General features: G+C 49.4%; 1 protein-coding gene across 6 annotated transcripts in view; it reads left to right on the plus strand.

The window, feature by feature from the left end:
- CHCHD6 (coiled-coil-helix-coiled-coil-helix domain containing 6) overlaps nucleotides 1-27,740 on the plus strand; it is a 260,690-nt gene that overhangs the window by 224,238 nt on the left and 8,712 nt on the right. For 2 of the 6 annotated variants that reach the window (XM_034957292.3, XM_055110388.2), the window contains exon 7: nucleotides 23,859-23,977. The exons of 3 other annotated variants lie outside the window; for them this stretch is intronic. In XM_034957292.3, coding sequence (XP_034813183.2) covers nucleotides 23,859-23,940 — 82 coding nt within the window. In that variant the 3' untranslated portion in view covers nucleotides 23,941-23,977. Of the gene's footprint in view, nucleotides 1-23,858; nucleotides 23,978-25,345; nucleotides 27,304-27,740 lie in introns of those variants that run through there. One more of the 6 variants, XM_063602912.1, reaches the window with a different exon arrangement.

The raw sequence follows: 27,740 nt of genomic DNA on the forward strand, positions 1-27,740 counted from the left end.
AACCCTGGAGCTCCAGGCGACAGCTACGGTGTGCGCCGTGCATGCTGGCCTGCAAAGGTGCCAGAGACCTCTGGTTGGGGAAAAAGCGATTTGTAGTTTACAGTGCATGTGTACAGTTGACACACATATGGTAGGACCATCTCTGTTCTGTAGACATATTTATGTGATATAGAGAAAATGTCTGAAAAAGGTATGTTCCTGACGGGAGATAATAGTTATCTCTGGTTAGTTCGGAGAAGTTCAGGATTATAAAAAGGGTCAACAGGGACTATAGCTTTATCTGAAATGTTTATTTAAATATATATATATTCACACACACTCTCTCACGTATAGCTTGTATAATTAAAAATTAACAAGACTACAAACACAACCACAAGGAAAGGAACAATAATGACTTGGGCCAGGGGTGAGGGAGGTTCCCAGTGCAATTGGGCATCAGATTCCTAAGCTAAGGGTGACCCCATGAGACAGGCACTGTCCCCAGAGCTGGGTTCCTGGTTGTGTGAGTGGGAGAGATTGGGAGTGTGCTGTTTGCCAGTCAGGGCTTGGCTTCTGACCCTCTGAGGTGTATGAGGCAATCTCCTTTCCTCGTGAACTTGAGCTGTGGTTTTGAAATGTCCTTTAACTGGGGACCTGGTGCCCAGTTTGCGGACATGTGAACACCTGAGGCACAGATGAGCTGTGATTCTGGGTGAAGCCAGAATGGCTGGGCCTGGAGGACCTCTCCTCCATGGACATGCTGAGGCTCTTGGGTCAGAAACCCAGCAGCCAGGAGCTGAGGTCGCAGGAAAGGTGGGTGCCTTTCCTTCCAGGCCTCCATCACCTGCCTTTCATTCAGGCCTGGCTCACTCACTTGCTCAGGAGCTGCTGGCCAGGTTTTTGCATCTGTCATTTCATGTGTTAGTGGGGAGTAATGAGAGATGAAGCTTGCAGCAGTCCGTGTAGCTTTTGTGCTGTCAGGTGCATCCAAATGCTCCATCAGGAATGATGTTGAACGTTTACTGGAGTAAATGAAACTTAGGAATTAGGCAGTGGTTTTCTGCTCCTCATTCTGTCCTGTCACCATGAATAATCAAGTGCTGGGTGCCTGGCACTCCATCTGGGGCTGTGCTGTGCAGGCAGGCAGTAGACAGATTGGAGAGGCTCCAGAAGGAGAGACCAGAATGGTTAAAGGGTTGAAAAGGTAAACACACGGTTTGGGCCCCCAGGAAAGGAGAAGGCTGACCAGAGGGTGGAATTTTATTCCTCTGAGAAGGAAACATTGTCTGAATAGTATCAGGGCTACAGCTTTGGACTGCAGCTGTGAAAACTTAAGTTAGATCTAGCAAAGAACTTCCTGACTTGCAATGAGGCATTATAATGTGATAACCAAGGGAAGTTGTACAGCCTTCATCTTCCTGTGTAAATGTTTAAGAAAAGCAGCCATGTCACTCTGCACTAGGAATGTAGTATACAGCCAGCCCTCTTCCTCATCTGACCATGAGCAGCAGAAGGGCTACTTCCTCTGCCGCAGCATCAGTGTTCTGTCTCTGTCTCCCTTGGCTGGCAGGCAGGCAGCCAGCCACCATGCTTCTCCTAGAAAGTATCATAGTGGTTTTCTCTTGGACCCTGCTTAGAGCAGGGAGGCCTTCCGCCTTTTAATGGCTTACTCTCATAACCCCTGCTCCAGCACCGGGGGCCACCATCCACAGAAGAGAGCCACGGAGGGCCTGGAGTGTATTTGCCGCATAACCTTCTTCCCCCTTATTTTTTTAAATCATCATTTCTCCTTAAAGACAAGATTAAATGATGGTGATCTAGAACTTAACCTCTGATTCAGTCCAGTCAGCCTTTCCTGAGGCTGGCTCGGTGGCGGGCTCTGTGCCAGAGAGGATATATAACAATGGACGAGACCATCCTGGAGGCCCTTGCCTCCGCTGCAGAGCACAGACGCACTCCCAGCCACCGCACTTGCAGTATCCCTACCTCCCTGCTTAGGACTCTCATTCCTCTAGGCTCAGCTCAAATGTGTCTTTCTTTATAAAACTGAAAGGCTCTCTAAAATCCTCCTGGCCCACCCAAGACAGAGTTAGCTCTGCCCTCTTTACTGCCCCCAGAGAACCTGGGAGGCCCAGGGACAATACATGGCTGCCACTTACATGTCTGTTTTGTACTTACATATTCAGGCATTGCATTTTGCTAGATTATAGGCTCTTTGCAGACAGGAACCTTGTTTTATTCATCTTTGTATCCTCAGGGTCCAATACTTATGAACTCAAGGAATACCAAATGGAGGAAGAAATCCCCCATGACAGATGGTGAGTGCCACAGCTGTGAATGAGGAAAGCACTCCCACAGCAGAGAGGATGGCAGGACTAGCTTTGCCTGAGTAGTGTGGCCTCAGAGATGAAATGACCTTGTGCTGAGCCAAGGTGAAGTGGACCAGGGCAGGCTGTGCAGCCAGGGGTCATTGTGAGTGGAGACTCAGTTGGGCCTCTCTTCCTGGAGTATTAGGGGAAAGATGGGGACCAGGCATGCTGGTCAAGAAGCAAACATCCGAGAGGTTAGAGACGAGGCTGGTGGGACAGGGTGGTCCCGATGTGAAGAGCCTTTGGTGCATTCTAAAGAATTCGAGATTCATCCTGCAGGCAGTGGCAAGTCATAAAAAAGGCTTTTAAGCAGGGAATTGATATGATTGGATTTGTGTTTTAGAAAGAGATCTGGCAGCATTTGGGAGAACCAAGCAGTAATGATGTTGAGAGCAGAGACAACACTGCCAGCCAGGAATGACTCACCCATTGCACAGATATTCCACTCCCACGCCAGCACTGTTCTGGGAATACGGTTGTGAACCGGCAGGAGGCTTCCTGCTCTCAGGGCAGAGAGACAAATGGTCAGCAACAAAATAAGATGATTTTATACAAAGTGCTATGAAGAGGGAACAGTCGGGTAATGTGAGAGAGGACAGCCAGGACTCTGTCCATCTGAGGATCAGGATGCTCTCTGACATTCAAGCAGAACTGAGCTGGGCAAATACCTGACTACTGTGAGATTCTGGCCTCTAAGCAGCAGCTGTGGCCAAGAGGAGAGCTGGGCCCTGAGGGAGGTGGCTAGAGAGGTGGCTGGGGAGCTGGCAAGCGCAGGGCAGCAGGGAGGCTCCTGACCAAGGCATGGGGCATGCGCTGAACATGAGCATCAGGAGCGTTCGTCTGCTGTCCACCACCAGGGATGTGTGTGGAGCAAGGGCCCCCTAACTGTCCCAGTGCCCAAAAGAGGGGGCACAGGAAGCTGTCTGGGGGGTGGTGGGCTCAGCACAGTCCTGTTGGGTTCTAAATGCTGAAGTGTGTGCAGAGGGCGTCTCATCCAGCCAGCTCTGAAAGTGGCAGCTGCAGGCTTAAGGGGAAGGGCAGCCCCACTGTGCACAGGCTTCAGCCCAGTGCTTTCTGAGTGCTCAGAGATCCATGACTCAAAAAACTGGGCTTAGAGACTACAATTTATTAATCCCCTCCCCTCGACTGAAATGAAAATGGCATTTCATTCCCGGCTCTATTAATGGACTCACTTCCGGAATAAAGCCAGCGTCCCCACAGGCAATGGCTGGGGTTCTTCTCCTTTGTGTCACTTTTGTTTTCTTTTGAGTGTTACATTTAGATTAGCTTCTGGGGGGATTAAATGTTATTACAGTTGAGGAATCTTTTTTTCTTTTTTTAATCAGTAGAGAGGTTACCGCTTAGCATCATTGCTGTTAGATTTATTTTCTTAAGTCTTGCAGGTTCCCCTATTCCTGTTCTTTAGAGAAAGCTTTGCATCAGTTATGTCTAGTTATTTGCGCCTTGAGGGAGCAGCCCTCATCACAGACAGGGCCTTTCCATCCGCAAGGCAGAGCTGACGCACCCCTGCAAGATGCCCCATGTGGTGTGCACACACAGCTCCTGAGGACACTGCCCTGGGGGCAGGGGTAGGAAGTTGTTCATTGGTAAAGCGTTTCCCTCAGGTCTGCCTACAGTAGACCATAGTACTCAACCCAGGGAGGCTGCAGCAGCTCCAGGCTGCGATGACTTCCGTGAGAGCCCACCAGAGGGACTGCTGTGGCAGAGGCTGGTGAGACCCGTCTCCTGGCATCTGGTTCTTATTGGACCAGGGTGGATGTTGCAGAAAGACTGATTTCTTCTGCGGCATTGTGTAAAAGCATATCCATCTTAACAGACCTTGAAGTTTAGAGGTTAGAGACAGGTATCAGGTGATTGTTTTCAGGATCTGATAGCCTCTAGACCATGGGAAGAAAGTTCACATTCAGGGCTGGTTGGGGTCTCCACCCACCACCATCACAGAGCCCTCTGTGTCTCTGTACATGCCTGCCAGGAGAGCCAAGCCTGAAGGGTTCACCATCAAAGGAATTGTGTCCCCAGTGCAGGCTGGCCGCACGTCACCTGTGGCACTCCATTCATGCCCGCCCCATGGTGGCAGCTCCAAGCTAGAGTAAAGCCCTGTGAGACCTAGCTTGCCTATAACTGTTGGTCACTGGTTTTGTTTGTTTGTTTCTGGTGTAGCTAGATCCAGGAGAGTCAAGTCCATGATCCTAACACTAGTCCAGTCTCCCTGGGAAGTGGAGGCTCTCTATCTCCACTGAGCCATACTTTCTGAGAAAGCACTGTGTGTTCCAACGTCATCATTCCCACTGTCCCCACCACCACACACACACAGATGAGGTCCTGAGTAACTGCCTAGTGGCATCCCTGAAACTGCAGGCCCCGTAGCTGGATGGACCCTCAGAGTCATCTAATCCAGTTAGATACAGGTTGGGGTCATTCATGTGTGGTCACCCTGGGAACTCTACTCCCTCTGCTGGAACAAGTTCAGTTGCCAGTGCCCATCCTCACACCTCCCATTTCATCTCTGTACAGCCCTGGCTGTTAGAAAAGAACTCTCTCTGATGGAAACAGCTCAGGGCTGGCTCTTGGGAGCTTCCTAGTTCTGCCCCCTGAGGCTTTATAGAGCACAGTGACAAAGTGCCTGTGCGTGCAGCTGGGCAGATATCTGAAGATAACTTTTATGTCCCCCGTGTCTTCCTTTTCCTTCAACTTTATCCTTCTCTAACTCATCCAGTGAAGCAGACACCTGACTTGGAGTCCCTGTCTCCTCTCCACCTGCTCCCTTTTAGAATTGGGCTCTGGGGAGCCAGAGCAGATAAGCAGCCAGAATGCAGTGCAGGCATCGCCTCTCTTGTCTGGTGGCTGATCTCTGTCAGCAGCATGTACACTGGGTTGCAGCACTGAACTCACCATGTTGTCCGCTGTCTCCTTGGCTGGGCCCAGTAACTATTCATATAAAGCTTCCTGTGAACTCGCCTCCATGCATGGCTACTAAGTGCCCTGTTTAGACTTGAGTACAGGACCTTATGTTTATTCCCAGTAAACTTCATTCTGGTAGATTCAGTTCAGCCCATAGAACGATTATTTGAATATATAGATTCTGTCATCTCTCTCAACTCTCTCTTTTTTTTTTTTTTTTTTTTGAGACAGGGTCTCACTCTGTCACCCAGGCTGGAGTGCAGTGGCACGATCTCGGCTCACTGCATCCTCTGCCTCCTGGGTTCAAGCGATTCTCCTGCCTCAGCCTCCTGAGTAGCAGGGATTACAGGCGCCCACCACCATGCCTGGCTAATTTTTGTATTTTTAGTAGAGATGGGGTTTCACCATTTTGGCCAGGCCGGTCTCGAACTCCTGACCTCAAGTGATCCACCTGCCTCAGCCTCCCAAGGTGCTGGGATTACAGGCATGAGCCACCACCTGACCTCTTCCAACTCTTTTATATAAACCTGCTAAGTATGCCTTCCCCAACTAAGTCATTGATGAAAATGTTAAGTTGTACAAAAATTAGGACCTCCATTAAAGCTGACCTCATCCATCTAGGTACAGTGATCCATCTAGTTCCTAACATACCTCCTTGGATATCCAACCCGTGTTATTTCTTTCCCACTAGGCTGGATCATGAAGGTTCCTCTCTAATAATGTAGGAAGTGTCTGGAGCTGTCAGGCCGCTGCATGCCCCGTCTCCTAGCCAGGATCCCTGTTAGAAGGGAAGAGGAGGGAATGTGGTTTGACATGTTTCCAACAGACTCTTCTCTTCTTAGTGATCACCTCTTCCTTTTCCAAGTACTCCAAACCAGCCTCTTTATGAAACCATTCAAGACTCCTGCTTGGGCTCTGCCTTCATTTGATAGAATGTACCCTTTTGAAAATCCCGACATTGAAGACTTCCTTTCTAGTTTTCCTTTGTTTCCCATTCTCGAGAATTCTGTAAAGGTGACCCGCAGTAGCTTGGTGGTCCAGCCATAGTTCTCTTGGTATTCCTGGGCACAGTTGAGTGGACTGAGAAGGCTACAGTCATGGGAAGTCACTTGGCCCTCTCTGGCCATCTTCCCTTCCACAAAGACTTTCCACACTGTCATACTTCACTGCCAGCATTTGTTCTGTCTTCTGGGAGGTGGTCAGGTAGAAATAGAAAACATGGGCTTTGGAGCAGAAAACCTAAAGTCAAATCCTGGCTGTGCCTCTCACTTGTTGTGTGGAGTTTGGTTGGTAACTCCCTCTAAGCCTCAGTTTTCTCTTCTGTAAAAGGGGTGAGCCATCCATTGTTCACAGGATGGTTGTGAGGACTGAGTAAGGAAACCTCTATCCATCCCTACCCCTTCCCTTCTCTCTTTGAACTCCGAAGCTCTTATCTCCTTTAGAAGCAAAACAAGAGGTGCTGTTTCAGCACCCATTCTAGCTCAGCCACACCCAGCACCTCCCATTTCATCTCTGTACAGCTCTGGCTGTTAGAAAAGAACTCTCTCTGATGGAAACAGCTCAGGGCTGGCTCTTGGGAGCTCCCATCTCTTCCTATCTGCCAAAGGCCCCCAGCCTGGAGTGTCTACAGTGAGGTCTTCCCGTCCCGCTGCACTCCCTACTGCTGCCCAGACTGGCTGCCCTGTCATCAGAAAGTCCTGGGGCGGCCGGCTGTCTTCCTGCTCTGTGGGGGCAGGCCTTGGTGGAGCAGGGCGCCGAGGGAAACACGAGGCTTTGCTTCCCACCGTCACTGCCCAGCACCCAAAGCCCTGACTGGCCGCACCCCTGGGGACACCCTCCACCTACCTTCACATGGAAAGAGTTGAGGTTCTTTGTGGAGTCAGCCTTGGGTTTCCCAGGGACCAGGGGCAGGGAGTGCCCTTTTTCCTTTTGTTGGTTTAGTTGAGGTTCAGCACATGAAGGTGGAATTCGCAGCAGGCCTTTCCTTCCTCTCCTGGGCCCAGCACAGGCTGGTGGGATGTGCTTGCTGGGTTGCCTGCTTCTGCAGAGCCGACCCAGCCTCATCCGCCAGTCCCTGGTCTTGGTGAGGCTGCTGCAGGGCAGCCTGCTCCCTGTTATGGCCCTGTTTACACAGTCTGTGCTCCTCACAGTGTGGCCCTGCGACTGACACGGAGCCCAGGGCAGCTTGAGGAGCCGGTAAACTTTGACTTTGGGCTCTTTCACCTCAGGCAGCTACCTGAGTCTGCCCCCCAGGTCATTTTAGGTAGACATGCCAAACACTCCCCTTTCTTCTTAGTGCCCCTTGACATACATACCTCCCAGTTAGTTACCCACCTTGGGACCTTTCTAAGCTCCCCTTCTTAGTCCTCTGTTCCAAGCTGATTACCAGGAGAATTGGTATCTTAGTCAATAGTGTTTACTCCAAAATACCAGCTTACAGGCCCCTGGTGTATTCTGCACTTGAAAAGAGGGGCCAGGACAAACTGTTCACAACAGAAACGCTCGTCTCATCTCATCTCACTTAAACCCGCCTGGGACGGGGAGCCCTCACCCCATTTTTGTGATGAGGAAGTGAGGCTCAGCTAGGCTGACGCATCCTAAGTTGCTGGGCTGGAAGCGGCAGAGCCAGGATTCAGGGCCTGGTCCTTCTTGTCCTCAGCCAGGCACACAGGTTTCACCCTGCAGGCACCCGAAGTTCAGAATCACTGAGGCGGATGTTTATCTAAGAGCACGGAGGCTCCAGTGAGATATGCATTCCTCTTGTTGTCTTCTTTTAGAGGAGAGAGGGGCTTCAGAGCCTTCACCATGCCCTGCTGCCCATAGCACCTCTCGGTAGCCCTGATAACACCACGCTCTGCAGATCTGCCTGTGCCAGTGTGCTGTGACCCTGGTTTGTGGTGGCCCATAGACCACTTGCCTCAGAATCATGGAATAGAGTCCCGGGCCCCACCCCAAGCGAGGCCCTTGGAATCTGCCATGTAAACAAACTCCTAAGTGATTGCTATGAGTCCTGGAGTTTAGATCAACTGCCAAAATGAATGTATTCCAGCCAGCAAATTAATCACTTCCCCAGGAAATCCCCCCAGGGAAAGCCTCTAAATCCATCCTGACTCCTGAACTGCCTCAAAGAGATCTGTTGCTTTTTCCTCTGGTGAGGAGGCCTTCCCCCACCCCGCTTCTTCCCAGAGTTAGGGCCCAGAGAACGTCATCCTGAGCCTTGAGTCCAGAGAGCCTGTGGTGGGCGACCAGCAGCCCTGCAGAGAGCCTGAGCCCTTCCCGCAGGAAGGAGGGCTGTCCTTGTGGCTTAAGGGTTGGCACTGGCACTGGCTCCTCAGGCTGGCACATGCCTTCCTGCTGCCTTGCTGGCATGGCAGAATGGCACATGTGCCCAGTGACCAGATCGGGCTGTCACAGCTGGGCGCACTCAGTGCACGGGCGCAAGAAGGGCCCTTGGAGCCTCCCTGTCCATTTGCTGAGCAGGCCCAGGGCAGGCGGGGCTTCTCTGGATGTTATTTAGCAGCAGCCCTGGCTGCCGCTGGGCTGAGGGTCCTAGGTTGCCCTATTTGAAGATTGTTGTTTACTGCTTCTGAAAGGAGCATGGTCCTTGTGGGGTGGGGTGAGGCTCTGGGTGACTGCTGAGGGAGCCTGGGGTCCGGGAGGGAGGGGTGTCTGGAGAGTGAGATCATGTCTGTGCTATTACTGGACTGACCCACGGTTCTGAAAAGTCACCTCACACTGTGAGCCTCATCTCTTCATCTATGTCATGACATAGTTGGACCACAGAGTCTCTAAGACCCTTCTGGAATGGAAGCCCTACCTGCTTCCATAGGCCCCTCTTCTTGCCTCTCCGAAGCCTGGTACAACCTCCCCTTATACTTGTGCTGTAGGGGTCGTTTGTTCCCCAAGGCTTCTCTGGTAGGCTGGGTCCTCAACCCTCATTTCCTACCATTTCCAGGAGTGAGATGAATGAATGGCTCAGGAAGCTTTTGGTGGCAAGTTAAATTTCATCTCAATATTCTTGTATTATCCATTTGCATTGCTGTAAAGGAATACTTGAGGCTGGGTAATTTATAAAGAAAAGAGGTTTGTTTGGCTCATGGTTCTACAGGCTGTACAGGCCTGAAACCAGCATCTTCTCAGCTTCTGGGGAGGCCTCAGGAAGCTTACAATTATGGAGGAAGGCAAAGAAGGAGCCGGTGTGTCACATGGCAAAAGACAGAGCAAGAGAGATGCCAGGCTCTTTTAAATAATCAACTCTCATTATTCGCTCATTACCATGGGGAGGGCACTAAGCCATTCATGAGGGACCCCGACCCCTATGACCCAGACACCTCCCACCAGACCCACCTCCAACACTGGGGAGTCACATTTCAACATGAGATTTGGAGACTGAAATATCCAAACCACATCGATTCTTCATTCACACTTCATGTTTTTTAAAACTTCTATAAGGAGTGAATAAAATCATCTTTAGAAAATTTGATGTTTTTATTTATCTTTAACATACAAGCCAGTGAAAACTGATTGCAGCATCAAAATACCCCCTTCTCCACACATACTGTCTCTCTCACACATGCATGCATTCATGCACTCTCACACTCGCTCTGCCTATAACCAGAGAGCTTGCCCGTTCTGTGTTGGGATTCTGCGCTCTTCTCCTGTCAGCGGCCTCAGCCTTGAGCATTTCCCTGGGCTCAAGGTCTGAGAACCTGGATTGAGCTCACAGAAGTCAGACCACTGGAGTGCAAGCATGGAAAAGCCCCTGGTCTATGTGTAGACATATTTATTTGCAGCTACAGAGGATATATTAGGAGTCAAAGACAAGCTCCTACCAGCAGATTCCTAAAGGAGGTTTGTGCTGTAAAAGATGACTGGTTATCTGGGTTCTTCGAATTTCACAGAGATAGATGAATTGCCTTCCAGACTTTTCTATGATAACAGTTGTCAGGAATGCCCGGGAGTTTTACTTAAGCTAACAAATGATTACCCTTCCCATTAGCTCTACAAACAGGCCCCTAATTAGTGAATTGGCTAATGACAGCTGCCTCTGGGGTCATTAGTCCTGACAGACAGTGCTGCAGTGTTCCGGGCACTGTGTCACTGTCATGAAGCATGTTGTCAGGCTCCATGGGACGTCAGGGCTGGGGAACACTTGGAATGCACCCTCCCCACTCTGCTTTTTTTTTTTTTTTTTTTTTTTTTTTTTTGAGACTGAGTCTCGCTCTGTTGCCCAGGCTGGAGTGCAGTGGCACAATCTCGGCTCACTGCAAGCTCTGCCTCCCGGGTTCACGCCATTCTCCTGCCTCAGCCTCCTGAGTATCTGGGACTACAGGCACCTGCCACCATGCCTGGCTGATTTTTTTGTATTTTTAGTAGAGATGGGGTTTCACCATGTTAGCCAGGATGGTCTCGATCTCCTGACCTCATGATCCGCCCGCCTTGGCCTCCCAGAGTGCTGGGATTACAGGCGTGAGCCACTGCGCCCGGCCTTCCCACCTCACTTTTTACCTTTTATGTCATCTCCTGGGTCATGTAAATTAACTCCTACTTCAGATGGGTATGGATTTCTAAATATGGATTAAACATGGATTTTTAAAATAAAGGAGGACTGAGGAAATGGTCACATCAATTCTGGACGAGAAGACAGTTTTTATGAAACAGTTCCATTTTAAAGACACGTCTAATCAGAGTTGGGAATCGTTTTGGAAAGAATATCTATCTTGCCATTCGTTCCAGGGTTTACTTGTGAGCACGAATCACCTGCTGTCTCCGGCCACCTGGGATGCTCAGCCAGTGCCTTTGGAAACATTTCTGCCTTGAATGTCAGGTAGTGGTGAGCAGGATGGCAGGGCTGGCATGAGGCAGAGGGCTCAGTGTATCCCAGATGTGGTGTTCCCTTTTGAGAGCCTCCCTCCCTCAAGATGAGCAGGTGTTAAGGCTGGCCTCATCTGTATCCCTCCTGACCGCTTAGGTGATCTTGAAGTGTGGACCCTCCTGGGACACACAGCATCTCCTGACCAAGCTCAGCCCCAGAATAACTAGTCTGGAAGGCCCAGGCTTACATGATAACCAGGTTAAGTCCCAGGCTGATGTTCCATAGACAAGGACAGCATTGCATGGTTGAAGCACAGAAAAGTTCTGGGGCTGGTGAGTGCAGAGTGGGATAGCTATTGTAACAGAAAGGCGTTCTGCACTCAGGTTTTGTTACTATGCAGATTCCTGCTACATCAGCTCAAAACCGTGTGCGGCTTAGTCTAAATGCCTATTTAAGCAAAGGCCAAAAGTCTGTTTGAAGATATAAAGGGAAAATACAAAGCCTGAGGCTAGTCATAGATGTACAATTTCCGCACAGTAAAAGTGAGTAATGAAACTGCATTTAATTGTTCAAAAGTAGCAGAAATGCATCTTTAAAAATTAAAAATGACAAAAAGGTGATTATACAGCATAGCAAATCTCTAACATGGATTAAACAGAATTGTTTAGGAGATAAAATACCAGCGTGAACATGCATTTTGAAAGAGGGAAGAACAATGCTGGGTTTAGGTAGGGAGAGCCCAGCTTCTGCTTTTGCTTGGGACTGATGTGGCAGGAAGTTGCTGGTTCATGGCCCAGGAAATCCATAGATGGAAAGACCTTGGCCACTCCTATGGAATGTACATATGTACTTGACCTGTGTAAAATGGATTATACAGGGCATCCCCAAACCTAACAGGTGCCTGCATCTGGGAAGCCAGCTTGTGCTGTGAAATTCCCACAACCTTAGATCAGCCTTTCCTCTCAGCCAGGTGAACCTAGGTTCACATCCTCCTCCTGCGACTCCTTAGTCTAGATCCTGGGACAAGTGGCTCAACTGTGCTGACTCTGGTTCCTCATCTGTGTAGAGGGGTGGTGATGCTGCCCTTGCAGAGCGAAGGGGAGGATAATATGAGATCATGTTCATAGAATATGAGGCCAGAGCTTGGCTTAGAAATGTTAGTCCTGGGCTGCCACATCCTGTCAACACTGGCCACATATGGCTATTGAAGTGTGGCTCACCCAAATTGAGACATGCTCTAAGTGCAAAATACATATTGGATTTCAAAGACTTAGTACCAAAAAAAGTAAAATCTCTCCTATAATTTTTTATGTTGAAAGACTATTTCTCTATATTTTGTCAAATACATTATTAAAATTAATTTTAACTGTTTCTTTTTTTCTTTTTGAGACAGAGTCTTGCTCTGTTGCCCAGGCTGCAGTGCAGTGGTGCAATCTCAGCTCTTTGCAACCTCCACCTCCCAGGTTCAAGCGATTCTCCTACCTCAGCCTCCCAAGTAGCTGGGTTTACAGGCATGCACCACCACGCTCAGCTAATTTTTTTGTATTTTACTAGAGACAGTTTCACCATGTTGGCCAGGCTGGTCGCGAACACCTGACCTCAAACAATCTGCCCACCTCAGCCTCCCAAAGTACTGGGATTACAGGCGTGAGCCCCTGCACCTGGCCTCTTTTTACTTTTTAATGTGGCTGCTAGAAAACTGATAATTCCATATGTGGCTTGCAGTCTTTTTCTGTTGGACAGAACTATTGGTCCCTTCCCTCCTTCACCCTGGCCTGCTGCCTCCCATCTTAGCATCCCGCCACCTCACATGCAGCCTTACACTGGAGTGGTTTGTGTCCCTGAGGAATTTGCTCCAGGTCGTGTGGGTAGAGAGCTGGGCAACCAGTGTTGTTCTGGCATAATGCCCTTTCCTGTCTCCATTTTAAACACAAGGAAGCCATAAGTGAAATTAAGTGCCTTTGCCTAGGTCAGAAGCCAGTTAGTAGTCAAGTAGGGACCTAAATCCAAGTGTTCTGGCTCGAGTCCACTGTGATTTCCACCACGCCATACGGCCATTCATTTTATTGGCTGGAGTACAGCAGCATCTAAGCTGGCATTGAGCTTCACTTCCATGCTAACTTGGAGAGTCTAAGATTCTGAGGGACCAGGAAGAAGCAGCCTGGGTGGTGAAATGTAGACAGAGATTTGGATGAGAGATGGGAAGTGAGCGTTGGGAGCTGAGCCTGGTACGTCTCTCAGGACTGGTGCCTGTGTGGCTTGTCTCGGAGAAGGCTAGGGGAAGATAATGCCAGACAGTGCTGGTCTTGGCCTGTCCATGGGCTTTGGAGTCTGATGGGTGACCTGGGCCAAGTCATTCTATCTGCTTAAGCCTCAGGGTCTTCATTTGTAAAACAGGTGTATTTTGTCGCAGAGGTTTTATGAAGATTAAATCCCATGCCTTACAGATGCTCACTGCCTGTTCACGGGCTTTCCTGTCTGCATGGGTTTGCTCTGTGAGTCAGTGGTCCCTCATCAGAGCCTGTCCCAGAGCATGCTGGGTGGCTCTGTAGGCTTTGTATCCTCAGGCTGACCACAGCAGGCATGTATTGGTAAGAATCTGAGCAGAATAGAGGCATGTGAGCTTGAGAGGGCTGGAGGGTGTGGGGGGAGATAGTATCAGAGAGCTCTTTTGGTTACTTCCGGGGGAGCGGGATTTCAATAACTGCTGGTTCCCAGGCCCAGGTGAGGATCCCAAAGTGAGGATCCTGAGAATCCTGAGGGATGCCTTTTCTCCAAGCCACATGACTGAGAAAACAGGGGATTCCCAGGCTATGTGCGGAGGACAAGCTACAAATTATCTTGCTGTGCAGACAGCTAGCAGCAAGTTACAACCCCAGGAATCCTGAGAAACAGCTCTTCTTATCCAGGTCACCGTACTCATTCTCTTGATTTGTGAAAGTCCAGGCTATGACAGAATCCATTTCCATCAGGGAAATTGGCAAGGGGCCATTAGCTTGTGACTGTTGGCCTGGGGGCAAGGAGAGGGGAGTGGGATGATGCTTAACAAGGTGGCCACATCTCTGGCACCGTAGCCAGAGCGCCAGCTGGAGGGAACAACAGCCTGAGTTCCAGTTCCAGACCCACTGTGCGTTCGTTCTGTGCCACAGGGCTAGTTACAGAACCGCTCTTCATCTGTCTTCTCCGCTGTAAGATGGTGATACGAGAACAAGGTGATGAGCTGGGTGTTTAGATGCTGTGGAGTGTGTACGTGACGCAGTAAGCAGAGTGCCTGGCATGTAATCAGGATTCGATAAATGGTAGCTGTTCTTATTTATTATTGCTGTCGACTCTGTTAACATCCAGCATCCAGTTTAGACTCTTCCAAATTTCAATTTTTTGTGCCATCAGCCACATTAAAAGACTGGTGCCAATAAGGTTTTAAAATGAAATGCCTCTCATAACAGAGAAAGTCCCAGTAACTATAAGACGTTCCTGTGCTTACTCGAGAGAACACACTTTCTCCTGGGGCTGTGCCCTGGGTAATCACAGTGATTCATAGCAGGAAAGGTGGCCCTGTAGGCTCCCTCAGGACTGAGGGGGCTGTGTGGCTCCCACAGGTCCCCATGCAGGGGTCTCTGCCTGCAGGGCCCAGGAGGCCACCACTGCTGAGAAGCTGTTCCTGCCACCGGCAGCGATCTTCACCCCAAGCTCCCTGCATGTTGGGCTTGTCCTTCATTTCGGGTTGGCCAGCGCCCATTTGCTATTTGGTACTCTTTTTCATTCTTCTGTGGACAGAAGGAGGTGAAAGGGCACTAGTATTTATCAGACTCTTCCTGTGGTTCAGGCAAACCTTGAAGCACTTTGGGTAGGTTATCTCATTTATGACTCTGTTTTTATAGATAATTAAATTGGGAGTCAGTGAAGTGAACAGACCTGCCCAAGTCACGGAGCTAGTGAGCAGGAGAGTAAGGTTCCAGGTCAAGCCAGCCTGCCTCCAGAATCCACCACTCCGGGGTGTGGCGAGGGAACACAGCTGGGACAGGATCAAGCAATAGGGTTTTGAGTGCCAGGGGTTTGGGCTTTATTTTGATGCCTTGGGAAGCCATCGGAAGTGTCTGAGCTTTGAAATGACATGATCAGATGTGTGTTTTAAGAAAATAGCTCTGGAAATAGTGAATTAAGTCTGTTAAGCCACAACTTTCTCATCCTATCCCTGTACAGTTGGTTATTTTTAAACCCAAGTGCAGGAAATGTTTCTCTCTGATTTCATGCGCATTTCAGCCTATTGTTTCAGGCTGTGTCTTTTAGCCTGTGTGTGTTTGTGTGTGTGCCTGTGTGTGCACAATGCACCAGGAGATGTGGGGGGACACAGTACACCAGCAGCAAAGAAGAATGCCTTTAGATGGCGTCTGCCATGCAGCCACTGGCTTTGACAACTGTGACTTGTGACAGTGTGGAAAACAGGAATTTTATCTCTCACATACCTCGGCAGACATGGAACAAGATGGGACGCCAAAATAAAATGACTGATTCTTTAACAAATACAACAGAATTTACACATATTCCACTCACTCCATCTGAGCAAATCGATTGGGACTTCTGTTTTTGAATCTCAGAGATAAGGGCATCATTTATTCTCCCCTTCTCAGTCAACAAATATTCATTGAGTTCCTACGATATACAGGCATTCCTTCACTCTGCATTTCTTGTCCCTCAGGCCTCATCTTCTGTGATTATTAGAAGATGACGTGTGTGCATATATATCATCACTGTAAAAATGGACCTTTTAAATCTCTCCTGGAACTGTGCATAGTCCTAGAAATCTACAGTATATAGATTTAGTGTCCACACATTCTCTGATAGGCTGTTTACTGTAGCATCTTAAAATGAGGAGGGATGTAAAATATTCAGAGTATATACATATCTTCCAGGTTTTTCAAAAGGAAAAAGTTTCGTCTTCTGATTTATAAAAATGATACATGAATATTGTAAAAGGAAATCAAACAATACAGAAAAATGCAAAGTTTTAAAAAATCCAGAATCTCTTCCTGCTTCAGTTTGGTGACATCACTCCATGTTCACGGAGCACAGCCACACAGCTGCACATAAATGAGACCATGAGTTTGTGTTCAACACACAGTTCAGTGTGTGCTATTTTCCCTCATCTATATGCTGTGCACAATATTTGTATATCAGTAAATGTAGATTTAGATCTTCATTTTTAATTATCCTATTATTCTTGTATATGGTTATACCAGAATTTATGTAACCAATCACTTATTGATGAATCCTTGTGTGGTTTTCTATATTTTATCAATATAATCGGCACTGTGAGAGACAGCCTTATTTGTGTTTGTGTGCTTATATGTTTAAATTCTTCTAGAGGGAGTTTCTGGGTCAAAGGATACACACACCAAAAAAACCATATGCATACAGGTTTATATGCTTACATTTGACCTGCTAACCCTTCAAAAGAAAAATGTACCAATTTTCACTCCAAAAACACTAGAGAGTGTTCCATTTTCCCAGGACTTCCCAAGCACAGGATTTTTAGCAATATTTTTTCAAAGCATCTTTACTGCTATCAAAGGAGAAAAATACCCTCACTTTTAAAACTCCTAATTTCTTCAAGTATTAAGTGAGGGTAAAAACCCTTTCCTATATTATTGGCCATTTGTTTTTCTTTTTTTATGAGTTGTTTACTTACAGCCTTTCCCATTTTTCTCCTTATTATTCATTTTTAACAGGTCTTTGTGTGATGGTGTTATTAATCTTTTATCATTTTTCTTGTGACTGTTTTCTAGTTAATTTTTTGTTTAACTTTTGCTTTTTGGAAGTTGATGTGGAGATGGGAACCAAATGTATTTTTGTTGCTCATTTTTCTATTTGTAACTTACATTATATTACAAAGACCTTTCCACCCCAGTGAAGGTCTATAATCGTATGCACCCGTATTTTTAGGACAAGTACTTCTATGATTTTATTTTCTGCCATTAAATTGTTGTTCCAAATAGCCTCCCTAGGATTTACTTAGGAGTAAGATGTGAACGAAGTAAAGATCTGCTTTCATTTTATTTTTTCCAAACAAAATATCCTTTGTCCCATTAGCACTGATATAAAATTTCACCTAATCATATGCTAAATTCCTTCTTACACACTTGAGTCTATTTCTAGACTCTTTTCCAGGCCACTTCTGCATGTTTTAAACCTGTTTAAGACATATTAGGAAGCTATAGTTATTTAAAATATTAAACAATCTGGCTGAGCAAGCTCTTCTGCCTCGATGATCTTTTTGCATCTTCTCTTTTGAGGTTGAATTTAGAATCACTTTGTCAAACTTTCCCAACCCCACTCCCAGCCAGGAGAAGAAAATCTAGATAGACTCTTTTTTTGGGGGATAAGTGCGTCCTTTTGAGTACATCCAGTCCTATCAAATTGCCGTCATTGTTGGTCTATTTTGAAATAATTTCAAACCCATAGAAAGATTGTAAGAACAAACACCGCAAAGGATTCCTGCATCTCCTTAACCAAGATTCCCTGATTTTTTACATGTTACAGAATTTGCTTCATCACCTTTTCTCTCTAGATGAAAACATTGTCTTTTTCTGACATGATAACTCCTTACCCCTAAATACTTCCATGCACCATGGGCCTCCCAAGAATACCTCCTCCTTGGTCACCTCACACTGCTGCCGATGAGGAAATCAGCACTGACTCAACAGGACTGTCAGCCCACAGACCACACTTCGCCTGCTACCCTAATGTTGTCGTTTCCTTTCTGGTCCAGGAATCTGTCATGCATCATCAGCTCCTTCATATAGAACAGTTCCTTACTCTTTCGTGTCTCTCTCCACCCTGACAGACTTGAAGAAAGTGCAGGGCTTTCATCTGTAGGGAGAGCCCCAGCCCTGGCCCACCTGGTGTTTCCTCATGACCAGACTCAGGCCGTGCATTCTTGGCAGGAAGACCCCAGAACTGGTGCTGTGTTCATGAGGTGCATCCCATCAGTAGGCTCAAGAGGCCACCTGTCCTACCACTAGTGATGCTGACCTAGACCTGGTCACATTGGTATCTCCACGGTCTCCCTGCTGTGAAGGCCTTATTTTCCCTTTGTGTTTGCTTAGTATTTTGTGGGGGAGATACTCCAGTGTTATGCCAGTATCCTGATCCTCATCTAACTTCCACCCATCAGCCTTAGCTTCTGTTGAGAACATTGTGATGATCTATTTCCATCATTTCTTCTATATTTATGAATTGATATTCTATTAAAGGAGGAGTTTCCCCTTCTCTCTTTAGTTATGTAACTATTCATTTATTTGGTTATGTTAGTAAGGAGTCAAGGACTCACATTTATTCATTGGGCTATAATCTATAACTTATTTTAATATTCAAAATGCCATAGATTTTGCCCTTCAAACTGACTCTCCTTCCTTTGGCATGTCTCTTCATTATTTACTTTCTAGTGCAAGGTGTTCAGGCTCATCTTGTCCTTTCTCTGCCCCAGCCCTGGAGTCAGCCGTTTCTCCCAGGAGCCACATTCCTTCTGTTGGAGGATGCTGCTAGAAACCATGCTCTGGGGTCTGAGCTCCGGGTGTGCTCCCTGCTACGGAGGTGTCATTGCTTCTAGGTGCTCTCAGTGGGAAGAGCTGGGAAACATGGATGTGTGTACACAGAGTGCATGTGTATGTAGATGTGTGTGCATGTACATCCACAGTGCATGCGTGAGGACTGCCATCTGTGTGTGGGGGGGAGTATTTCACAAGTCCATAGTGATACTTCCAGTTCTAATATCTGGAGGCTCTTTGTAGGGCTCTCTCTCTCTCCTTTTCCATGTGTAAATCTCTCTTCTCATAGAGCATGAGACTTGGCTGTTTTCTTCAACAGGATATGTATTTGCTCAATCAGTGAACTTTTGTTTCAATGTAACCAGTCTCTCAACCATGCCAGCTGCCTTTTCACCTGCCACGTCCCCTCCTGGACCCCACCGGCTGCCTTAGCTGCAAGCAGGCCACTGCCACCACCTCCTAATGATGTCCCCCACTACCACCCCACTCCCTGTGACTTCTGCTGGGAGGGAAAAGGACAATTGAAGGACAAGGCTTTCATTCTTTGTTTTTTCGGAAAACAACTCAAAGTCCTTTCGTGACTTCAGGTTGATGGAAGTTAGGAAATCGGAACAGAGTGTGCCTTCACCTCTGCATGGCTATGGGATGTGTCCACTTTCCCTCTGCCTCGTTTTGCCTCCTCACCTGGGGTCAGGTTGTATCAGGTGTCTTGGCAGACCCCAGTAGCGGGTGGCTGACCCTGTGGTTGTTCTAAGGGAAGTCAGTTCTGGTCCAAAGCCAAGGTGTGGCAGTAGAAGTTGAGGCACATTTTCTGGGTGCTTTCTATCCTAAAAACACATGGTCTGCAGTCCCCCTTTTTTCTGGGTGACATGAGGTACGGTGAGAGGTGAGTCCTGGAGGACCTCTTTGGCCTCCTCTGGTGTCCGTGATGGGGTGGCGAGGTAGGGCTGTCATAATGAAGGAGGCCCAGTGTCTGAGAGCTCTTCTTTGCAATACTTAGGGTTTACCATGGTGTTCTGTGCAGCTCCAGTTTCTGAATGTGCTCGAGGAAGACAGTAGAGGGAGGGGAAAGGGTCATAGATGGGGGGCCCAGGTCTTCTGGGAGGCCCTATAGGAATCTGTTTTTCCTTTTAGGTTATGAGTGAGCTGTCAGCTGATAAAACACTATCGCAGCTTAAAAAACTGTGAACTTCATGAAAACTAATTCAGAATGGACCATAGACCTAAATGTAAAACGCAAAACTGTGAAACTCCTAGAAGATAACATAGGAGAAAAAGATGTCCTTGGGTTTGATGATGACTCTTAGATATAATGCCAAACAGTGCATGAAAGGAAGAATTGATAAGTTGGATCCACAGTGAGGATGGGAGAAGGAGGTAGGTTACAGAATTTCCACACACCTGGCAATAGGCGCTGAGCTGTGTTCAGGAATAGAAGCGAAGAGAAGGTGAGAATGCAGGACACGGCATGGCCCAGACAGACGCCTATTCAGCCAGGGGCTGGGCACATGGTCCAGGGCTCGGCCCACCGGGTTACAAAGGCCCCAGGTCAGACTGCACACATCCACATCTGGTGTGTCAGTCAGATCTGGCCTCTGCCCCTAGAAGCTGGAAGAAGGTGGAGCCCCAATGACTCTTAATTATTGATGCTCTGCCTACCTCAATTTATTTATAGAATATCTGCTTCCTGCATAGTATTCTGTGAGGACCTTAGAGCCGAGGTAATAAGCTGTGGTTCCTGGCTTCCAGGCACTCCTGTCTAGTGGGGAGACAGCATGTCCCACATGACTGGGTGCAGTGTACTCAGATGGTCCGTGTCACAGGACCCTCTCAGGTGAGCAGGCCAGGGAGGCCACAGAGCAGAAGTGACACTGGGTCAGTAACACTTCCTCCCAGTGAGAGGGGACAGAGAGGCGGGGCTGGCGGCCTGTTCACATAGGACTACACAGATGCACAGGACCTGTGTGACAGCGGGAAGAAGGGCAGGTAACCTTCAGGGGAAGTTGTGGTTAGCAGACAGACATGGGGGCAGATTGGAGAAGGAGTCAAGAGTGTTCCTGAAATCTGGGGCCCAGTGGCCCAGGCGTGGGGGCAGTTGATGACAATCAGGCAGGATGGAGACTTACCTTCTCCTCAGGACTGGGTCCTAGAGGGGCCGGAATGCCTCGCTGTGGAGTTGGCCTTGCCTCTAGGCCTTGTGGCTGTGGGTGGGTGACAGGGGTCCCTGAGGGCAGGGCAGAGGTTTCATTGTTTGTGAGTCTGGTCACCATGGGATGGGCACTTAGTAAATAGTTGTCCCTTGAAGGAAGGAAGGACGTTCATTTAGCATAGGTCTTTACGGGGGCGTTTTAGGCTGGTACGATGGAGTTTGTGGAAAAGGCTGGGGAGAAGAGGCCAGGCAGGAGGGAGGCTCAGGGCAGCAGAGCAGGCACGGACGGCTCTTGTGAGGAGGACTTTGGCTCACTGTGAACTGGCCATGTGCTTGTGTGGAGCTGGCCAGCCCTCGGGTTCTGGGAGCTCTGACCTTCAGGATTGCTGAGGCCAAAGCACAGAGCTGGAAGGGCAGGCCTGTGGGGGGCGCCATCCTCTGGGGAGCTTTGGGCCAGAGCACCCCCACCATCATGAGTCAGAAAGATCCCTCTAGTTGATGTCAGCAAGGAGCCAGGCTGGAGGAGCAGACTCGAGCAGGGAGACTTGGGTTGGGAAGACTCGAGTGGGGAGACTTGGGAGGGGGGAAAGTCGGGAACAGGGAGACTCTAGGTGGGAGACTCAGGGGAGACTTGGGAGGGGGGAGACTTAAAGAGAGAGACTCGGGACGGGGAGACTCAGTGTAGGGGAGACTCGGTGTGGCGGAGACTTGATGGGGGAGACTCGGTGTGGGGGAGACTTGATGGGGGAGACTCGAGTCAGGAGACTCAGGGAGACTCAAGAGGGGAGACTTGGGAGACTCGGGGGAAGACTCAAGCGGGGAGACTCGAGTAGGGAGACATGGGGAGACTCGGGGGGAGACTTGAGTGGGGAGACTCGAGCGGGGAGACTCAGGGAGACTCAAGGCGGGAGACATGGGGAGACTAGATGGGGGAGACTCGAGTCAGGAGACTCAGGGAGACTCAAGAGGGGAGACTTGGGAGACTCGGGGGAAGACTCAAGCGGGGAGACTCGGGGAGACTCGAGTAGGGAGACATGGGGAGACTCGGGGGGAGACTTGAGTGGGGAGACTCGAGCGGGGAGACTCAGGGAGACTCAAGGCGGGAGACATGGGGAGACTAAAGGGGTAGACTTGGGGAGACTTGAGGGGGGAAGTGAATTAGCCAGAAGGTGAGCTAAAGTTTCCAGCAGAGAGGCGGCAAGGACTCTTAAGACGACAGGGGGTGGGGAACAGGCAGCCACCCACAGTCTGGAGTGCTAGGGACCCACCCAGTGCCATTTGGGTGACAGCTCCCTGCTTTGTTGAGGACCCAGTGCTGAGGGAAGGTCACGTCATAGGATTGTGCTCAAGAGCCTCCCGCAGCCCCACACAGAGCAGGGTTGGGGCAGCCCAAGGACTCCCCTGTGTCCAGAGGCCATGGCTGCAAGGGGCTGCCATGGTGAGTCTCATTGGCAGAAACAGTGCCAGAAAGCTCTTCAGCCACAGGCGGGCTGGAAGTCGTCATCCCCCAGCACCAAAGGCCACCATGGCCCTGCCCTTTCCTTCCGCCTTGCCAAAGCCCAGAAAGCGCCCCACCTGGCTTCCTCTGACATCTAGTGAATGAGGGTGCATCTCCTCTTAGGGAAAGTGTGCATTCTTTATTTTTTTCCAACAAAGAAACAAAGAGGAATGGCCCTTTCTTCTTTCCGTGTGTGTGAGAGAGAAGGGATAGTCCTGGACAATCCTGTCACACGCAGCCTCTGCCTCACTAAGCAGCAGCCAGGGGCTCGTTTGTGTCTCAGGCCCTCTTGGGAGCAATGCACCCCCAGGCTCTCTCTCAAGCCTCAGCTCTCAAACAGGCCCCTCTCCCGCCTGAGGGATGGGGCAGCTGGAGCCCAGCATCCTGCAGTTGATAGCGATCCTGTGTGGCGTGTTGATCGATGGCAGGACCTCTGGGTTCCACTTACCCAGGCTGAGTGGCACATCGTCAATAGCAGTCAGTTAACCAAGTCCTTAGTAACCAGCTGGTCTCATCAGTGCCTCAGCCCTAGCCACGGGTTAAAGCAGAAACCCCTCCTGAACAGCTAGATTGGACCTGACCAAGATGAATGTCTAATTCACTCGGAATCTCCTTACTGCTGCCTGTAATAAAAAGCCTGCTCCATATATTCACCCCCCTGCTGATGTTTCTCTGAAATTAAGTATCAGGAGGACATATAATAGCCCAGTTCCACACCAGGCCAATATTATCAGATTGATGTCAGCAGTGATAATAGGAGAAGGATAAGTTGATGAGATTCCATTTATTAAATAAAGTGAAGAGAGCACACAGAGGATTTGGGGCCACACGTGTGAGCAGGCGCTGGGCGCGCTCCACAGGAGAAAGAGAGAACAGGGCCTGGCGTCTGGTCCCGAATCCCGCTTCTTGCCCACCTGGGAGCTGGAGTGCCCGCCGTCATGGGAACGACTTGGCCACCTACGATGTGTGCGCCCAAGATGGGAAGGTGCCACCCATGCTCCTGCCAGGCCGGTCTCATGACAGGACGCTTCCGCTCACTTCTGTTTGCTTTTCTTCCCACCTCATGTTGATGCTGCAGGCTGCCATGAGTTCATGTCTTCCTCTCTCACTTTCCTCCCTGTGGCTCCTGGGCTGGGAGCTTCCCGGCTGCCCAACGGGAGTTGGCAAGCTTCTGCCCCATGCAGAGCCCTGCCTAATGTGGTTCGGGGCAACTGTCTTTTCTTTTTCTGAGTACCCTTGGTTGTCTCTTTCAGAATGTCTTGGAATTTTCTAATGGCAGAGTGGAGCTCATGTGGCGGTGCAGAGAGCAAGAGCTATGGAGCTGAGCACACTCCACTCTTCCTATCCCGGGCCCCTCTCACTGCTCTGTGACTGCGGGCCAGTCACGTGAGCTGCCTGTGACTTACCAACCCCGTCTGCAGAACGGGGCGGGAAGGCCCAGCTCACAGGGTTGTTGTGAACCTAGAACACAGGAGGCCCTGACAGGCAGAAGTTCCCAAGACCACAGACATCCAGATCCACTCTCAAATGAGGCCGAATTTTCTGCCCGTGCTGTTGACCATCAGCTCCCCTCCCACAGGCTGATCCTCATCCCAGATCTCTCCCAGTGCAGAAGACTTCCTGGGCAGCACCTGGAAGCAGCTTTAGGAACCGGCTCATAAGCTACGGCTCCTCCCCTTTTCCATTACGTGGGTTAAGGTGAGTCAGTTCATCTCTAAATAAAATAACGCCTTACAGGGGAGGACAGAGATTGGAGACACCATGTGCAGACCCTGGCATGGAGCCTGGCATGTGGTGGGCATTGAAGTGTAGCGGCTATTGCTGATGTGCGCCTGGGCCCAGCCACCATGCCGTGGAAAGTGCATGCTGCTCTCAGAAAATGATCAGAGATACATTGGTCCCCCGGTCATTCCTGCCCATCCCCGCTCCCCACTCTACTTCTGGGAAACGGGTCCAATCCCTTTGCAGCATGCCTGATGACATGGGTTTCCCAGGGGTGCCAAAACAAAGCACCACATGTCAGGCCTTTCAGCCCAGAAACTTATCCTCTCACAGTTCTGGAGGGCAGAGGTCCACAATCAAGGTGTTGGTGGTCCAGTCTCGCCCTCAGGCTGGAGGGGAAATCTGTTGCAGCCCCTCCTAGGCTGCTGGTGGTGCTGGCATCCTTGGCATTCCGGGACACACATACTGTTGGGCACACACATTGCTCTACTGTCAGCCTCGGTCCCCATAGTGCCTCCTCCCTGTGTGGTGGTCTCTGTGTCTCCTCTCTTCTTCACAAGAGAATATGAATGGGATTCATACTGGATTAGGGGCCCACCCTACCCCATATGCCCTTGTCTTAACTAATCACATCTGTAACAACCCTGTTTCCCAATAAGGCCATGTTCCGAGGCTCCAGGAAGGACATGAATTTGAGGGGATCATCAAACCCACTAACCTTTGCACATGTCTAGTTCTCAGGAGCCCCTGGACCCCTCAACTTGACCAGGTTGTCTTCTTCTGACAACAATTTGTGACAGGCACCCTCTCCAAACTGACTTAATCCAAAAGTGGAACATATAGGTTTGTGCTACAGGAAAGCTAAAAATAGTACCTGGCTTCGAACTGAGGAACTCATTTGGTGTTAGGGTCTGTTTCCTTTTGGACAGTGGGTCATGGAGTTTGGAAGCCCAGTTTTATGTTCTCCCTGGAAGATCACAGTTTCACCCCATACCTTTCACTGGGCCCATGAATGGGTTCATACTAGCCCAGGCTGGCTCATGTGGGCCAAACCCATGTGCTACCCAGGCCAGAAGGGGAAACCTGAGAAATAAAGGGGCATCTCTGCCTTACCTGAGAGTCCTGCTGTGTGAAGTCAGTGCATTAATAGACAGCGGTGGCACAGCTCCTGCCTTATAGCACTGCCAGGTCCAGTGTTTCCTTCCCTCCAATGCTCCTGCTTGGCAGAGTCTCAGATACAGCCAGTTGTGTGCTTTGAACCAGCAGGCTGTGCTGCTGACTCTGAGCCAAGGAGAACAGAAGGGACAACCTGACCCTGCCCAACAGTCTGCATTTCCTATCTAGGCACAAACAGGCAACACTTCATAACCCAGTGGCGGCCCTGGACCCAGGAGGTTTGTGCAGTCATGGACAGCTACACAGGCGCCTGCCATGGACGGAAGGGAAGGCTGCACAGACACCTGCCATGGACGGAAAAAGGGAAGGCTGCACCAACAGGTCTGCCGTGGACGGAAGGGAAGGCTGCATGGACTCCTGCTGTGGACGAAAGGGAAGGCTGCCCAGAGGTCTGCCGTGGACGGAAGGGAAGGCTGCTGCGCGGACTGCCGCCGTGGACGGAAGGGAAGGGTGCTGCGTGGACTGCCGCCGTGGACGGAAGGGAAGGCTGCTGCGCGGACTGCCGCCGTGGACGAAAGGGAAGGCTGTACAGAGCCTTATCACCAATGGGAAGGAAAGGCTGCACGGAGGCTTGCTTGGATAGATGGGAAGGGTGCAGATTGTCTTGGACATGAAGGGAAGGCTGCACACAGAATTATCATGGATGGAAGGAAAGCTGCACAGAGGAATGTTTATGACGAGAAGGGAAGAATGCAGAGCCTTGCCATAGATGAGAAGGAAGGTTGCACAGAAGCTTTTTTGATGAGAAGAAAAGGCTGCACAAAACCTTTTCATGGATGGAAGTGAATGCTGCACAGATGTCTTGTCATAGAAGGAAGGGAAGTCTTCAGAGACACTTGTCAGGGAGGAAGGGAGGGCTGCACAGTGGCTTGTTGTGTTATGAATGGGAAGGAAGACTGCACAGAGGCTTGCCATGGGTGTGAAGGGAAGTCTCCACACAAAATTCTCATTCCTGCACAGATGATGGGAAAAGAAGGCCACACAGAGGATTGTCATGGATGGAAGTGAGCACTGCACCAAGTTTTGTCATTGAGGGAAGGGAAGGCTTCAGAGAGGCTTTCTGTGCATGGAAGAAAAGGTTGTATGCAGGGTAGTCAGAGGCAGAGATAAAGGCTGCACAGAGGCCTCTCATAGAGGGAAGTGTAGTTTACAGGGGCTTGTCCTACAAGAAGGGAGGTCTGCAGAGAAGCTTATTGTGGATCGGCAGGAAAGCCAAGCACTAGAATGTCTATGAAGGGAATGGAAGACTGCAATGAAAATTGTCATGGATGGAAGGGAATGCTACAGAGAGACTTTTTTTTCTTTTGAGACAAAGTCTCGCTCTATATCTCAGGCTGGAGTGCAGTGGCACGCTCTCTGCTCCCTGCAACATCTGCCTCCTGGGTGCAAGTGATTCTCCTGCCTCAGCCTCCCAACTAACTGGGATTACAGGCCCTCACCACCATGCCTGGCTAATTTGTGTATTTTTAGTAGAGATGAGGTTTCACCATGTTGGCCAGGTGGGTCTTGAACTCCTGACCTCAAGTGATCGCCTGCGTCGGCCTCCCAAAGTGCTAGGATTACAGGCATGAGCCATTGCACCTGGCCTGCACAGGATTTTCATGGATGGGAAAGAAAGGCTGCACAGAGGAATGGCTATGATGTGAAGGAGAGGGTGTTCAGAAGCTTGTCATGGGTGGATGGGGCAGCTGCATAGAGCCATACCATTGTTGGGAAGGGAATGATGCAGAAAGCATTGTTGTTGATGGGAAGGAAAGGTCATATGGATTCTTGTTATGGATTGAAGGTTGCATATGTCAGATGGGAAGCAAAGGTCTCACGGAAGCTTGTCACAGATGAAATTGATATGGTTTGGCTCTGTTTCCCCACCTAAATCTCATCTTGAATTGTAATCCCCACGTGTCAAGGAAGGAAGGTAATTGGATTATGGGGGTGGTTCCCCCGGGCTGTTCTCATGATGGTGAGTTCTCATGAGACCTGATGATTTTATAAGGGGCTCTTCCCCCTTTGCATCTCTGTCTCACCTGCCACCATGTAAGATGTGCCTGCTTCCCCCTCCACTATGATTGTAAGTTTCCTGAGGCCTCACCAGCAATGCAAAACTGTAAGTCAATTAAACCTCTTTTCTTTATAAATTATCCAGTCTCAGGCAGTTATTTATAGGAGTGTGAAAACAGACTAATACAAAAAAATGAATACTGCACAGAATGTTGTCATGTAACTAAGGGAAGACTTCATGGAAGCTTTCCATGGATGGAAGGAAAAGTTGCAAAGAAGCTTCGCGTGGATTGGAAGGGAGGTTGCTCAGAGGCATGTCATGAGTGGAAAGGGAAAGGTGCAGAGGTTATGGATGGAAGGGAAGGTTGCACCGAAACTTATAGATAGTGGACCAAAACCAGAGAGAAGGAAGAGGGAGGGAGGATCGCCTGGGTCTCTAGCTAGTTATGGGTTCTTCACCAAGTGCAGTGTATTCTGCCTGAGAAGAAGTGGGTATGAGACCAGGGGCCAATCGGCCACCAGAGGTGTGAGGTCAGTTCCCTCATCCAGCTGGGGATGAGCTGGG

The sequence above is a fragment of the Pan paniscus genome, chromosome 2 (genome assembly GCF_029289425.2).
Source record: "Pan paniscus chromosome 2, NHGRI_mPanPan1-v2.0_pri, whole genome shotgun sequence".
NCBI classification, from domain to species: Eukaryota; Metazoa; Chordata; class Mammalia; order Primates; family Hominidae; genus Pan; species Pan paniscus.